A 17054-nucleotide genomic window follows, 5' to 3' on the forward strand; every position below is an offset into this window, starting at 1 on the left:
ACATGCCAAAGCAGTTGTGGTATTCATTTCAGGGAAAAAAATAAATAAAAAAATAATGCCGGAATAAGTCCCTGCCAATAAGACACTTGATCAGCTGCTACTTCAAGAGCATTGCTAGAAGAGCTCTGTCAAATACTAAGAAGTGGGAAACATACAGCTGAAATAAATACAGTGAATAAAGCGCTCAAGTCAATTAGTCATGTACTAGCTAGCGCCTGATTTAACAGCAAGCCGCAACGACAGGCCGGCCGGCTTGACACGAGAAGTGTACCCTTTGAGAGGACACAGCAGTTAATGGAAAGCGCAGAAGAGCACACAATATATTTCCATATTTTTAGGAAATGGAAAATGAGGGTTAGGGTTAGGGTTAGGGTTAGAAACCCAACAGAGCTGCCCACCAAAACTACAACTCCTGTGCAGCCCCTGCGGGTGTCCAAACGGAATACACATCAGAGGGATGTCACCGCCCTGTGTACTGAGAAAGCACATGACCCTGGGAAGCAGTCCCCACTGTCCATCAAACTAGGAAAGGTACAACTAACCAAACAGGTCAGGATGCCCATCCGCCCAAATTCTTCCAATCAAAGGGCCAGGTAATGACCCGTCCATCCCTCCTAGGATGCCAGCCAAACCATGTCACCCACTAACATCTAGTGCCTTTAGATTTATTTCAGTCAGAAGGAGCATTTCATTTTCACACATCCGGACTACAGAGGCGCACAAGTGTGCTGCACCACCTGAGCCATGGCAATTAATATAAAGCACGCTGGCATTTCTAACAGAAATTGTTTGTTTTCCGTGTCCCGGGTGTATTGCTGTCCTGTTTTATAACGCTCCGTCAATATTTATAGCACAATTAATCGCGTAGTTCCAGCCCCTCATGCCAGCTTAGCCTAACTTACCAAAATTTCAGGGAAGCCTTTGCTGATTGAAGCACTTTTTGAAATGAACGTTGAAGAGCTTTGAGTAAAGTAGCTGTGTGCCAGGGAAGTGACGGTAGAGTCGCAAATCTGCAGCTGAAAGCAATTATCTCACTTTAGGCCCTTTAAAATGTCCATTAAGCACAAAAAAAAAAAAAAGAAAAACGAGCCTGAAACAGTTACACGGAATAAACTTGAAGAAATATTGTGAACAAATGTCCCCATTCAGGGGTCTAGCGCAAACCCTAAAATCGAGGCTTTAGATTTCTTTTTATTTACCGTAAATCCGTCATTTTCTGCATTTGTACAATTGCTACTTTTCTCGTTTTATATTCTTTCTTCTTCCAAAATCTTCAAAATGCGTCAAGAGGGTCGAGGCTCTCACGTTGAAACTTCACAGGATAATAAATAAGCTTTAAGAGTGTAGATTCTGAAACACTCCACAAAAACCTTTCGACTTTGCCTATTTACCGTATGGCAAAGTTTCTTAAATGACAGGTCGCGTGTTACCAGCCATAGGATCTGACAGAGTCGTGGCTCACCGTTGTATTCAACTAGAAAGTGGCGTGCATGTACGGTTCATAAAGAGTCTTACTTCAGGTCGCCTGTTGCCAGCGATTCCCCATAGAAATGGAAAAATCAGAAAAGCGATCTCCTTCAAATATTTTTGGTTTCTCCTGGACCACAATGAGATCAGAGAGAAATGAAATGGCGACATGTTCTTTTGTCTCCTGCTTAACAGATTTTTCTCCTGAGGGAAAACATACCCCAGTGGTCTCACAAGGGTCTCCTATTGAGTTTCAGCAGAAATCTCAGCAAAGTCACACAACTGGGCTCAAATATTCTTGCAGTTTGAAAGTATCGGCATTTGCGTGCTCTGTAATATCTGGTGAAATGTATGGACAGCTGTTTGTGGTAATAAAACGCTTTACTATGAATACAAAACTGTAGCCGTTGCTGCTAAAGGACACGATTAGTTGGTCTAATTTATATTGCTGGGCTCCAATTAGTTCATAGCCATTCAGGAAGATAAGGTAGGCAGTATGGGTTCTGAGGTAATGTGTTTAAATCCCACTTCTGACACCATGTAGCTATAAGAAAGCCAAGTATTCTGTCTGTGCCACAATTAGAAAAACAAAAGAAGTGTAACCAATCGTATCTCAAATGATGTAAGCCACCTCAGATAAAGGCATGGGTCCAATGATAAGACAAAACATGAAGTCTTGAAACAGATAAAAACAAGACCAGAAAGAGATTTCACAAATTATAATATGCTTTTCAAACCAAATTCTCAATTTGGACTCCTTTTGCCTCAGTTGCATCTGAGGTTTCCTTTTTATCTAAAGCTAATTCTCCTAAGGAATTTTAGGAAAAAAACATCTGCGACAAAGTGGATTCTTCAATGAAACATAAGGGAGAATCACATGAACCATCACTGATTATCCTTTGAGCCGTAACATTTTCCTAAGGTTCTCCAAGGCCATCAGTCATTAAGCTGATTTAAATGGAGAAAAGTCGTCACTCTGCTGTTTCATGTCATCATGAGTCCTAAACTGAACATGGACCAGAGAAAGCCAAGGAGAAAGTCGTCTGAGGAGATAAGAAGGAAAATGCTAGACAAGCATGTTAATGGCGAAGGCTAGAAGACCACCATCTCCAAGCAGCTGGATGTTCCAGTGAAACAGGTATTATGAAGAAGTTTAAGGTCCATGAGACTGAAGCCAACCTCCCTGGATGAGACCACAAGAGGAAAATCGACCCCAGAATGGGCAGGAGAATGGTAGAGAAAATGCCAAGAACAACGTCCAACAAGACACAAGGTGAACTCCATCAGTGCCTGATCGCACCATTCATTGCTTTTTGAGTGACAGTGGGCTCAAAGGAAGAAGACCCAGGAGGAATCCACATAAAAAATCCAGACTGGAATCTGCTAAAATACATATTGACACTGAATATAAAGTAGAGAAAGTTCTTGGAGGAGATCAGAAAGAAAATGCTAGACAAGCAAGTTAAAGGCAAAGGCTAGAAGACCACCATCTCCAAGCAGCTTGATGTTCCTGTGACAACAGTTGCAATTATTAGTAACACATTTATGGTCCATGGGACTGTAGCCAACCTCTCTGGAAAATCGACACCAGAATGGGCAGAAGGATTGTGAGAATGACAGACAAAAAAGCCAAGGACAACTTCCAAAGAGATACAAGCTGAACTCCACATCCAAGGTCCATCAGTGTCTGATCACACCATTCGTCACTTTTTGAGGCTCAACTGAAGAAGACCCAGACTCCACTGTTGAAAGAAAATCATAAAAAAAGCCTGACTGGAGTTTGCCAAATTGCATATTGGAGGCACAATTGGAGCTTTTTGTCAAGTCACATCAGCTCCGTGTTCACGGACAACAAAATGAAGCTTTCAAAGGAAAGAACACCATAGATGCTGTGAAACATGGAGGAGGCACAGGGTGCTTTGAGTCTGTGCAGGGAACAATGAAATCTCAAGACTAAAAAGACATTCTGGAGGGGAATGTCCTGGCCAGTGTCAAAATGCTCCATCTCAATCACAGGTCATGGATCATCCAACAGGACAAGGAGCTGAAGCACACAGTGAAAAGCACCCAAAAATGGCTGAGAACAAAACATTGGACTATTCTGAAGTGGCCTTCTATGAGCTGTGTTTTGAATCCCATCAAACATTTATGGCAAGAACTGAAACGTGCCGTCTGGAGAAGACCCCTCCAAATCTGACCCAGCTGGAGCAGTTTGCTCAGGACGAGTAGGCCCAACAACCTGTGGACTGGTGCAGACATCTCATGGAGAGCTCCAGAAATTTGCAGTGATGGCCTCTAGAGCAGCGTTTCTCAACCTTTAAGTATTTGTGACCCAAATTTTCATAACAGTTTTAATTGCGCCCCCCTAACATTTTTTGAAAGGAGCCCACTAATACCAATTTGTTCTTTTTTAATTAATGATATATCATAAATGCATATTTTATTAAACCTACTTAACTTTTATTGACATTTATCTAACTCTATATTTATTATTCTAGTATCAGAATGTACTTTAAGTTAATTTGTTTTGGTTTCAATAGATGTATTTTTCATATATTGTTTTCTTTTTTTCACATCTTCGCGCCACCCTAGGGGGGCCCGCCCCACAGTTTGAGAAGCACTGCTCTAAAGGATTGTGCAGCAAAATTCAAGATGAAAGGTCCCATCATTTTTTTGTCCACACCATTTTCATTTTTGTCGTGATTTGAAATTTTCTGTTGAATCAAAACTCGAAAGTTTGTTAAATGATATGGAACAAACAGTGATGGGTGCCAATGACTTTTGTCAGTTTCAAGTAATTTCAAAGACAATTGTTGGGGGGGGGGTCTTCTTTTTTCTCGCCAAGGGGTACCAATACATCGATTTTTTTTTTCAATGTCTTTAGGTACCACCCACCACCGTTTTGATTTTCAGGCTTTACTGACCAAATATTTCACACTGTGGTCATGGTTCCTTTATCACTTGTCAGCAAATGAATGCTTGCCGAGCAGTTCCATCACATTTCTTTCAGGATTTTTTTTGTTCCTTTCTGCTCAAGTTACATCACACACAGAAACCGTAGAGCACTTGTGTTACTTTCTTTTCCTTAATTCCCGGTGTGTTCGCTTGAACAGATTAGTCCCGGCCGCATACTATTTACAAGACTGTTTTGACGTGCATTACTAACATGGGGGGGTGTGGATTTCACTTTTGGTGGCAGCAGGCGCCCGTGACTAATCCAAAGTGACAACTCTATTGAAATAATTCATGTCCTACCCCCTACCTTAGGGACCACCGCTCAACACTGCGTATCTGTGCAGGCCCTCGTTCCTGGGTAGATAAAACCATCCATACATTTCTTTAACCTGTCTGTGCCAATTTAAGTTCACTAGGACCCCTCCGGTCGGCTGCAGCAGGAACCACACTGCATGGGATGCCAGTCTATCTATCAAACAACAGGCTTACACCGATGTCAAATACGTGTGGCCAATTAACCCAATTTGCCCGACCAGCTTTGGATTTGTGTTGTTTCCTCCTTCCGCACTCACATAATCTGACCCACCCTATTGACACGCACATATTTTAAAAAACATTCTATTTATATTTTCTCTACACGCAAGCAGGGATGGTAACCCGATACCAATGCTATGCCCAGCTAATGCAGACTGGCATGGGGCAGAGCTAGAATGGCTGTTTGGAGACCTGCTGTGGGCAGCTGTGCCGAAGAGCTCAGGGGCGGCAGATCGCTTGAATGGAGCCATGTTGCCAGCCAAGGCAGGGGAGAGGCAGCGGCCCCTCTGGATTATGCAGAGGAAGCACAGACAGGTGTCATCTTAAAATAGCTTCCTGTTGGCTCGCTACGATGGAATGAATAAGAATTCAACAGGAGCAAGCAGCCTGAATGAAGAATGAAGGGATTTAAGGGAGCACAAGCTGCAGTCTGTGAGATGAACGAAGTAGCCCAGTGTGCAGGTCTACAAAGACCTGACCAGTCAGAATAGCTGCACCGTTCAGGTGACATGCTGTTTGAGCTTCTGCTGCACAAAGACGTTTGCCCGAGGGAAGCCTTTGCAGTAGGAGGTGCCCTGGGTGGGTCGGATCAGCAACAATCTTCACGGCCCGCTTCCTTACCCTGGACCTCAAGTTAACAGTCGACGATCTTCTCACCACATCTGATGATGCGCCTCAGATTGGCCTTCGCCTGAACAGAGGCAGCCACCAAACCCGACAGTCATACACGAGGTCAGAATGGACTGTAGGACTGGACCTATATTGTCTGAGGGGGATTGAATTTCCTCAGCTTGACACAAAAGGAACATTCCCTGATGGGTTTACTTAATAATAACATGGGATTTTGTTGTCACACTTAAGGTTCTGTGACAGCAGGGTGCGCAGAAACTTAAACGATTCGATCATCCCAACAGATGAGCCATTTATAGCAAGTGATAGGTGAGCAGGTAACTGTTTCCTGAAATCAATCATCATCTCACAAGTTTTTGGAATGTTAAGGTTTCATACAGTTAGGTCCATAAATATTTGGACAGAGACACCTTTTTTCTAATTTTGGTTCTGTACATTACCACAATGAATTTTAAATGAAACAACTCAGATGCAGTTGAAGTGCAGACTTTCAGCTTTAATTCAGTGGGGTGAACAAAACCATCCATCCATTGTCTCCCGCTTATCCGAGGTCGGGTCGCGGGGGCAGCAGCATGAGCAGAGATGCCTAGACTTCCCTCTCCCCGGCCACTTCTAGCTCTTCTGGGAGAATCCCGAGGCGTTCCCAGGCCAGTCGAGAGACATAGTCCCTCCAACGTGTCCTGGGTCTTCCCCTGGGCCTCCTCCCGGTTAGACGTGCCCGGAACACCTCACCAGGGAGGCGTCCAGGAGGCATCCTGATCACATGCCCGAGCCACCTCATCCGACTCCTCTCAATGCGTAGGAGCAGCGGCTCTACTCTGAGCTCCTCCCGGATGACTGAGCTTCTCATCCTATCTTTAAGGGAAAGCCCAGACACCCTGCGGAGGAAACTCATTTCAGCCGCTTGTATTCGCGATCTCGTTCTTTCGGTCACTACCCATAGCTCATGACCATAGGTGAGGGTAGGAACATAGATCGACTGGTAAACTGAGAGCTTCGCCTTGCGGCTCAGCTCCTTTTTCACCACGACAAACCGATGCAACGTCCGCATTACTGCGGATGCCGCACCGATCCGCCTGTCGATCTCACGCTCCATTCTTCCCTCACTCGTGAACAAGACCCCGAGATACTTGAACTCCTCCACTTGGGGCAGGATCTCGCTACCAACCCTGAGAGGGCACTCCACCCTTTTCCGGCTGAGGACCATGGTCTCGGATTTGGAGGTGCTGATTCTCATCCCAGCCGCTTCACACTCGGCTGCGAACCGATCCAGAGAGAGCTGAAGATCACGGCCTGATGAAGCAAACAGGACAACATCATCTGCAAAAAGCAGTGACCCAATCCTGAGCCCACCAAACCGGACCCCCTCAACGCCCTGGCTGCGCCTAGAAATTCTGTCCATAAAAGTTATGAACAGAATTGGTGACAAAGGTGAACAAAAAAAGGTGAACAAAACGATTGCATAAAAATGTGAGGCAACTAAAGCATTTTTTGAACACAATCCCTTCATTTCAGGGGCTCAAAAGTAACTGGACAATTGACTCAAAGGCTATTTCATGGGCAGGTGTGGGCAAGTCCATCATTATGTCCTTATCAATTAAGCAGATAAAAGGCCTGGAGTTTATTTGAGGTGTGGTGCTTGCATGTGGAAGATTTTGCTGTGAACACACAACATGCGGTCAAAGGAGCTCTCCATGCAGGTGAAAGAAGCCATCCTTAAGCTGCGAAAACAGAACAAACCCACCCGAGAAATTGCTACAATATTACAAGTGGCAAAATCTACAGTTTGGTCCATCCTGAGGAAGACAGCAAGCACTGGTGAACTCAGCAACGCAAAAAGACCTGGACGTCCACGGAAGACAACAGTGGTGGATGATCGCAGAATCATTTCCATGGTGAAGAGAAACCCCTTCACAACAGCCAACCAAGTGAACAACACTCTCCAGGCGGTAGGCGTATCGATATCCAAGTCTACCATAAAGAGAAGACTGCATGAAAGTAAATTCAGAGGGTGCACTGCAAGGTGCAAGCCACTCATAAGCCTCAAGAACAGAAAGGCTAGATTGGACTTTGCTAAAGAACATCTAAAAAAGCCAGCACAGTTCTGGACAAACAGTCTTTGAACAGATGAAACCAAGATCAACCTCTACCAGAATGATGGCAAGAAAAAAGTATGGAGAAGGCGTGGAACAGCTCATCATCCAAAGCATACCACATCATCTGTAAAACACGGTGGAGGGAGGCAGTGTGATGGCTTGGGCGTGCATGGCTGCCAGTGGCACTGGGACACTCGTGTTTATTGATGATGTGACACAGGACAGAAGCAGCCGAATGAATTCTGAGGTGTTCAGAGACATACTGTCTGCTCAAATGCAGCTAAATGCAGTCAAATTGATTCATGATACAGATGGACAATGACCCAAAACATACAGCCAAAGCAACCCAGGAGTTTATTAAAGCAAAGAAGTGGAAAATTCTTGAATGGCCAAGTCAGTCACCTGATCTTAACCCAACTGAGCAGGCATTTCACTTGTTGAAGACTAAACTTCAGACAGAAAGGCCCACAAACAAACAGCAACTGAAAGCCGCTGCAGTAAAGGCCTGGCAGAGCATTAAAAAGGAGGAAACCCAACATCTGGTGATGTCCAGGAGTTCAAGACTTCAGGCTGTCATTGCCAGCAAAGGGTTTTCAACCAAGTATTAGAAATGAACATTTTATTTCCAGTTTATTTCATTTGTCCAATTACTTTTGAACCCCTGAAATGAAGGGATTGTGTTTAAACAATGCTTTAGTTGCCTCACATTTTTATGCAATCATTTTGTTCACCCCACTGAATTAAAGCTGAAAGTCTGCACTTCAACTGCATTGGAGTTGTTTCATTTAAAATTCAATGTACAGAACCAAAATTAGAAAAAAGTTGTCTCTGTCCAAATATTTATGGACCTAACTGTACACATATATACACACACACATACAGGGTGGTCCAGATCTAATTATGCAATTTTCATTATGCTATCTATAACTTAAGTTTATTACATAGAGAATTCACAAAAAATTATAATAATTTTTTTTTTTTTTATTACCTGCCCTGCATTCATTTATTGCAAGATATTTTGAACAATTCTTTTGTCTTGCATTGTTTTCCTGCATTGCATTAAAAGTTGCATAGTTAGATATGGACCACCCATACCCAATATATATTGTCACACACATGCGCTTGGGAGTCAACTGAAGTGACCAGAAAACGCTAATCCCACACCAGGCCAGGGGGCGGCGGGTTGTGCTAAACCTCTCTATTTTCTCTCAGCAGACCAAATACGAGAAATCCTTCCTGTCCTGGCCCCGAGAAATCCTTCCCTGTCCTGGGAACAGACTGTAAAAACCCCTCATCCTTCATGTTTAAACAGTTCTACTTTGGACTTGAACCTGTACACATTGAACTCAACTAAAAGCCTTTTGCAGCCAGAGACCACTATACGGGTGGCTGCCACAAACCTTTTCTTGTGTGTCCAGTCGTTTATTTCACTATATATACATACATACAAGCTGTCACCTGCGGCTTCACCTGTGTAGTACTGAAACAGGACAAACTTTAAAAATCAATAAACAAACAGGTATCGCTAGCTAAGTGGAGACAAGGTACGTTCAAAAACGCAAAGAACGGAGGCTGGCATGTGAGTGAGGAGGGCCCTGCCCAGCTCCCCACTCCTGATGTCAAGCTTTCCCCTCCCCTCGGCCCGCAGCATTTGTCTTGGATTAGTGCAAATATATCACTCCTGCAAACTAGGATTCTTAGCACGATGAGAGAAGTTGCAAAATCAACCAGAATGTTCAAGCAAATTATAGAAAGAAAAAAAAGATATAAATCTGTTAAGTAGTTCTCTCATGAAAAGCAGACAGACAGACGTTGGATTTTATATATATATATGAATCATGCCTATTAAATGAAAATGCCATCAACAGACATTTGGTCATGAATCCAGCAACAAAATGATTAAGGCTGCACCACAATGTCAGATTTTCCACCTTTTCTCTGTATATGGACTCATCACTGTTTTGAAATCACATTCCCCGCCACCACCTTACCCTCTACTTTTAACATAAGAAAATCACCCAGAAGGCCAAAGACTTGATGTTTCCACTAAAAGCTGTACTATTTCATACTTTGGAGTGGTTAGATATGTACTCCTCTGTCCCAAACAGTCCTGTAATTTCAATCTAGGCTTTCCAATTTTATTCAGTGTCCAGTTTTTTGTCTTTATTACACATTGTCTTTGTTTAAATCTGCTTTTTAATTTCAAATCATACTGCCTACCACCTAAATAGACTTACTATGGCAACTACAGCAGGTAGACTTCTTATTAAATTAACAAAGAAAACACGTTGCCATGGATATCATGAAACAATAGATGTGTGACACATAGAGAAGGCTGCATTAATTAACTTCTGCTGTGTTTCACTAACTATTGTGCTTACAGATTCATATTTTGGAGACACTGCCAGAGTGTGAGAAACCACTAGTGGATGAACAAGTCAGACGTGTGTTCTGCTAATCTACTGGAAGAACAATCCATTAATTGTCTAACTCGTTTATTCGATTCAGGATCACGGAACTCCAATGCACAGCATGAACCAGCTAATTCCAGGGTGACATAAGGGTAGTCCACAAACCAATGCAAAGAGTCGTGGTTTGTAGAATCATTTCTCCACAAGGCTTATGATAGATAGATAGATAGATAGATAGATAGATAGATAGATAGATAGATAGATAGATAGATAGATAGATAGATAGATAGATAGATAGATAGATAGATAGATAGATACTTTATTAATCCCATTAGGAGTTGCCGTGATGAAGTTCACCCAAGTTGGATCAGCCTGCAATTTCAATGTCTGACTTTGATTTTCAGTGTGATGTTCAATTAGCCCTCAGCGAGTTGGTGCTTTTCGTTTCTACTAACCGTTGTTACCGCATTTTGTTCTCAACGAATTACACGATATTACTCAGTAAAGATTTTCCACTTGAATATTTCGTTCAGCAAGACCTGATGTGTAATTTTAAATTTTCCTGAGCAGTGTATTTGAAGGGAAACCTAAGAGGAAAAAGTGAAGGACTGAGAATTAGCCACCTACTTCATGCCACCCATCATTCAGATGCCATACTTAAAAAGAACGACATAAGAATGGCCAAATGAAAGCACTGAAAATAGTAGTGATGGGCGGATGAAGTCCCTAGCGAAGCATTTGAGGCTTCTTCCCGATTCTGCCGTGAAAAGATCGGAAGATTTTAGAGCTTCAAAAACAGTGACATCTGGTGGTTTACGGAAACCATTGCACACATAAGCTTGAGGCAGACAACGCACTTACAACCCTTTGCTGACTGAATAATTTCATCCTGACACATGCACTAAAAGCCTAAGGAGGCTCCGTGTGCTCATTTTCAATTTATGATAATCTCATTGTTATTAACATCCTGTGGTAAATGTACTTGTTTAGTACGTTCAACGATTTTCTACAATAAAAAAAAAACGTTTAAATGGGTTGGTCTAATGGCAACTGTTACGAATACACTGTAAGGCCGGGGACATAATGAACACTACGAGACGCATGAGCTTGAGGACGCTGCTGCTACACAAGCAGTGTGCTGTCGAAGCTTACACTTTAAGTAAATCTGGAGGATTCCACCAGGTGGCAGGGTGAGAAATCATCACGGAGAGAAAACAACGTCCAGTTTCGCTGTGTTGTGAGTCAAGGGAAGAAAGATGTTAAAAAATAAAAATTATTTCCATTCTGTTGCTATTGCAGAGGTACAAAAAAAAAAAAAGAAAAATGAAAGAGGACAATAGCGACACACAATGTCGAGACAGGATGGAATACCTTTAAACGTATCGCGTCATTACGATTGGGGAATATGCGACACTTGCATTGTATATGCGAGAAATGGATGAAGAAAAGCACCATGAAGACTTTTGCATGTCAGCATTTAAGTCTGATGGTTTCCTTCACTGTATTGAACCGTCCATCAAACATTGAACATCAAAAGAAGCACACTGATCCTGTTGGAGCTGCTGTCACACGTTGGATGTAAACAACGATGCTGACGTCACGTGCCAAAAACCTGCACACACATATACACACACACACACACACCCCTCCCATGTTTTTGCTGGTACTGCAACTCACGCACGTGTCAAGTTAATTTCTGAGGATGTGCTCAGAGGACGCATCAAAAGAACGCCAGGAGTGTGCGGCAGCCATGATGTATGCACGTATACTTCTTAGCGTGAAGTATAAACCGGCACTACTGCTACCACTGATTCATGACATTCATGTTTTGTTTTCATGTTGAGGGCATTTTTGCGTGCCTTACATATGTATCTATCTATTATATAGTACCTTTCATGTATATCTATTGTAAAAGCTAGCCTGGCCTCAGACAGATATGACACCAATGTCCACAACACACGGGTTATTTACAGACACTTTTTACATTAGGTTCCAGCGACTCACACACTATTGTTCAGTCCTTCATCTCTCTTTGGCCGCCTCCACTCCGTCTGCCTCCTCCCGACTCCGGCTCCTCGAAGGGAGTGAGTGAGGCGGCCCCTTTTATCGTGCCCCGGATGTGCTCCAGGCGTTTGGTGATGGTCTTCCGGCAGCACTTCCTGGTGTGGCGGAAGTGCTGTCCTCCAGGGCTCAGGAACCATCCAGGCAGCCCCTTGTCTGGGCCATGGACCCCCACCGGGTTGAGATCCAAATCACATATCCATAGCCCTTGGTGGAAACCAGGGGGGGCTGCCCTCTTGCATCCAGGAAAGATATTGCCACTTTCCCGGTCCTTCCCTGATCCAGGCATCCCGGTGGGGCAAGGTCCCTGGCCGTCTTTCACACTATTATATAGTGCCTTCATGTATATCTGTCTGTCTATTATATAGTGCCTTTCATATCTGTCTATCTATCGATCATATAGCGCCTTATATATCTATCTGTCAGTTATATAGTGCCTTACATGTCTATTATATAGTGCCTTACATGTCTATTTATTATATAGTGCCTTACATGTCTATCTATCTATCTATCTATCTATCATATAGCACCTTATATATCTATCTATGTGCCTTTCATGTCTATCTATCTATTATATAGTGCCTTATATAGCTATTATATAATGCCTTTCATGTCTATCTATTATATAATCCCATCCATCCATCCAGTTTCCAACCCGCTGAATCCAAACACAGGGTCACGGGGGTCTGCTGGAGCCAGTCCCAGCCAACACAGGGCACAAGGCAAGAACCAATCCCAGGCAGGGTGCCAACCCACCGCAGATTATATAATCCCTTATATATCTATTATATAGTGCCTTTCATGTCTATCTATCTATATAGTGCCTGTCTATCTATATGCTACATTCATTTTTAACACTTGCAGATCACTTTATGTTTGCAGTTCCTAAAATCAGCATGGAATGTCTCCCCAGATATGATGAACCACTGAAGTGACTTTTGATTTTATTTTTTTAGGTCAGGCCCGTCTCAGAAACTGCTCAAGGTATTCACCTTCGCACCCCTGATCCATCAAAAGCCCCTGGAACAGGATCCTGTCAAGTAACGGAGATGTCTGAGAGGCCAGCTGAGAAATACTTTCTGGGTTACGGAAGGAAACGCATTTCTCTTCTTTTCCATGCTGTCAGCGTTAAAGCTTTAGCTTGTCCACTGTGTACCTTCACAGATGGAGGTTAGGCTGGCAGGATATTTGTAGGCTGAAAGGAGGCCCAGTCAGCAAAAAGTCTATAAGTGCTTCCATTTTTAGAGAATTTAAAGTAACAGTCTTTTGGTTTTTTTTTTGCTGTGATTATAAAAAGATATAAAGTGGTAATTAAGGTGGCCAGACTGTTTTGGGGATCAGTGCGGACAGATAGGGGGGGAACGGAGGTACTTGGAGGATGTTGCTCGTGATGATTGCTTAGCGGTCTTCTAATGATTCAGACTACTGAGGAGTAAAACAATTCACGCAAACATTGCATAAAGCAAATGGTGTTTTGTAACAAGCAAAATGTGGGCTGTTTACCTCCGTAAAGTCTCACTTTCATTGATTTGTTCCTCTGCTCCACAGTTTAATCACAGCTGAATTGTTTGATTTGTAATTCTGAAGTGCACACTGCAGACTTTCGTACATTAGGGTCACACAACACTTTTTCTTCATTTCAGGGCACACAGCAATGGCAGATCTATTAAAGCCGTTGTCATATTTAGATCTTTGTCGCGTATCCCTCACATGCAATGACTGCTTGAAGTCTGCGATTCACAGACATCGTCAGATGCTGAGGGTCTTCCCTGCTGATTCTCTGCCAAGCCCCTAGTGACGCCATCTTCAGCTACTGTTTGTTCAGGGGGCTTGCCCCCTTCAGCATATGGGAGGCCTGCTCAGTTGGATTGAAACTGGGAGACTGGCTTGGCCATTCCAGAATTTTCCATTTTTTTATCTTTGCTAAACTCCTCTGTTGCCCCAGCAGTCTGTTTGGCTCATCATCTTGTTGTAGGATGAAGTGCCATCCAGTGAGTTTGGAGGCCATTAATGGATCTCAAGCAGATCAGATGTTTCTACACACCTCAGAATTCACTGTGCCACTGCGGTCAGCAGTTCCATCATCAATTGTGCCAGGACCTGTGGCAACCACACATGCCCACCCCATAACACCCCCAGCAGCACCATGTTTAACAGATGAGGTGGTCTGCTTTGCATCTCAAGCAGCTCCTTGTCATCCCCACACTTTGCTCTCGCCATCACTCTGATGAGGTCCATCTTTGTCTCATCTTTTCCCAGAATTCCGCAGGCTGTCTGAAGTCCTTTTTCACAAACTGTAACCTGGCAATCCTATGATTCTGGTCTGCACCTTGCAGTGTGGCATCTGGATTTCTGTTCATGACATCTTCTGCTGATCCTCATCTCTGACACACACATCGGCCCCCTGAAGACTGTTTCTGATCTGTCGCACAGGCGTTGGGGGCTTTTGATCGTGCCATAATGAGGATACTTCTGTCATCGATTTTACATCTCATCTGATGGACGGTGCCATTTTTACAGGACAGTGTCCACGTCACTGCACTGGGGGCATTGGGATCCACCTTCAGACCTCAGGGTAAGCATCTCACCAACACCTCATCCAGCAGCACTCAAAGCTTTTCCTGGTTGGTCTCCCATCCAAGTATTAGCTGGGCCCAAAAACTACTTAGCTTCAGGTGGATGGCATCTTCTGAAGTGCAGGTGGTATGGCTGCTGGTGCCCTCAATGCAGGATTATCCTACTTAGCTGTCTCCAGAATGACCAAATTGTGGGAGGCAAATTAACCAGGATTGGGATCCATCCTAGTCTTTACGAAGGATGCCCAGGGATCTTTAATGATCAAAGACAGTCCGCTCCACGGTTTTATGTCTCATCCGAAAGATGGCACCATTTTTACATCAGTGCAGTGGGGGGCATTGGGATCCACCTTCAGACCACAGGGTAAGCGCCCACTTGCTGGCCTCACCAACACCTCTTCCATCAGCAACCCGATCTTTTCCAAGATGGTCTCCCATTCCAAGTACTGGCCAGGCCTGAACAGGCTTAGCTTCAAGTGGACAACCTGTTCAGAAGTGCAAGTGTTATGGCTGCTCCACTCCCGACTCGGACCCACCTGGAGAAGGGGGAACGCTCCTTTTTAACCTGGACCCAGGAGTACTCCCTGTAAATCAACACTGTAACCTGGAAGCACTTTTCCAGGTTGGGTGGCATTTCCTCTCCTCGTCAGGGTAGCCTTGCCCCATAGCAGGTTCCTCCAGCGGCACCGTGACAGGGCTGCCCACCAGTATTACAACATCCATGCAGCACTGTTGGTGTCCAAATGTGAGCCATGCCAGAGGGAACGCTCCCACCCAGTGTATTAGGGAGACACATTTGCTCCGTGTGGCAGTCTCCCTGTGTCCTTCTGCTATAATGGCCCCCTGATCAAGAAAGTTACCACGAACAACAACAACAATGGATTTCTTATATAACCCAAAAACCATGTAAGTAATGCCTCAAGGGGCTTTAACAGGCGCTGCTTTTTGACAGCCCCCCAGAAAAACCCTTGAATTGGAAAGAAAAATGGACAAATCATGGGAAAGGTAATTCTGAGAGAACACACACTTCCAGGTAGGCTGGGCGTGCAATGGGATACCACTTAGCTAACGATGCCCGTCTGCCCTCAGCCTCCTTCACCCCACTTTACAGCCATGTACTACTCCAGTGGCCCGTTTGCTAAACTTGTCTAACAGACTGGTCTGGCAGGGTCTTCCACTTGTGCTCACTTAGCAAATTACTTTGATATACGGTAAGTAGCCTACCATTTATTTCTGATTACAGTTTCTATTAATTGCAGCTAAGCACTGAACACTTTCATTACTTTACATGCGACACCGACTTTCAGGCACACATCAGAAGCAGGAAAATATCTTACTTCTTTTCCTGGTTGCCCCTCAGGACCGACATCTCCTTTATCTCCTTTTTCACCCTGAGAAAGTTAAAAAGAACAAAGACGTTAATAATTGGATGTCTACTAATAACACTTGTGCACACAGTGATTGTTGCAAAATGAAACCTCTTAGGCCCTATTTATTTGTTTATTCATTTATTTAGTCAACCTTTGTGTACATAACAGACAAGACACACACATTGTAAGCCTGGTCAGCCCGGTCACTCAATTTCATGGCTTCCTTTAGCAGTTTAGCTTCTGATGCATCCCATAGTTATATCATCACTTAGGAGCCAAAAGAAAATGTCTGCTAGACTGGACTGCACGCCCCTCTTTGCCCCTTCCAGCCATCTAGAATATAAAAGAGACAGCATCCCAGTTGGCATGTTCTCCCCGTGTCTGTGTGGGTTTCATATCGGGGGCTCTGGCTTCCTCCCACTGTCCAAAGACATGCAAATTAGGTGAACTGGCAACTCCAAATTTGACCAAGTGAGTGTGTTTGGTGTGCGTGTGTTTGCATTGAGATGGACTGGCATCCTGTCCTGCCTTCACCCTATGCTAGCTGGGAAAGGCTCCTGTAACCGTGACCCTGGTCTGGATAGAGAGAGAGAGATGGAAAATGACATGACATCATATACTACAATGTAATATAATAAAAGGATAATTGTCTGTGTGTCTGTATCTGTGTGTCCATCTGGTTGCTATGTCTCTGTCTTTCCAACAGATGGTGCATCACTAACATTAACACTGCTTTTACGAACCTCATACTAAATGGAACACTAACAGAGACATAGGCATTGCATTTGTCATTCCAGCTGATGGTGCATCACAAACATTAACACTGCTTTTACGAATCCCATACCAAATGGCATACAGTATAACAGACATATGCACTGCATTTGCCATTCCAAGAGATGGTGCATCACAAACATTTGTAGTAATCAAATGCACTGCATTTGATATTCCAACAAG

The 17054-nt window shown here is 43.8% G+C and overlaps 1 protein-coding gene across 1 annotated transcript in view; it reads right to left on the bottom strand.

Annotated features, from left to right (window-relative positions):
- The window catches only part of LOC114665759 (collagen alpha-1(XIX) chain), a 192583-nt gene that overhangs the window by 44418 nt on the left and 131111 nt on the right, over nt 1-17054 (bottom strand). The window contains exon 12 of the mRNA XM_051919255.1: nt 16068-16121. Within this exon, the coding sequence (XP_051775215.1) occupies nt 16068-16121 (54 nt within the window). The remainder of the gene's footprint in view (nt 1-16067; nt 16122-17054) is intronic.

The sequence above is a fragment of the Erpetoichthys calabaricus genome, chromosome 15 (assembly GCF_900747795.2).
Source record: "Erpetoichthys calabaricus chromosome 15, fErpCal1.3, whole genome shotgun sequence".
Classification (NCBI taxonomy): Eukaryota; Metazoa; Chordata; class Cladistia; order Polypteriformes; family Polypteridae; genus Erpetoichthys; species Erpetoichthys calabaricus.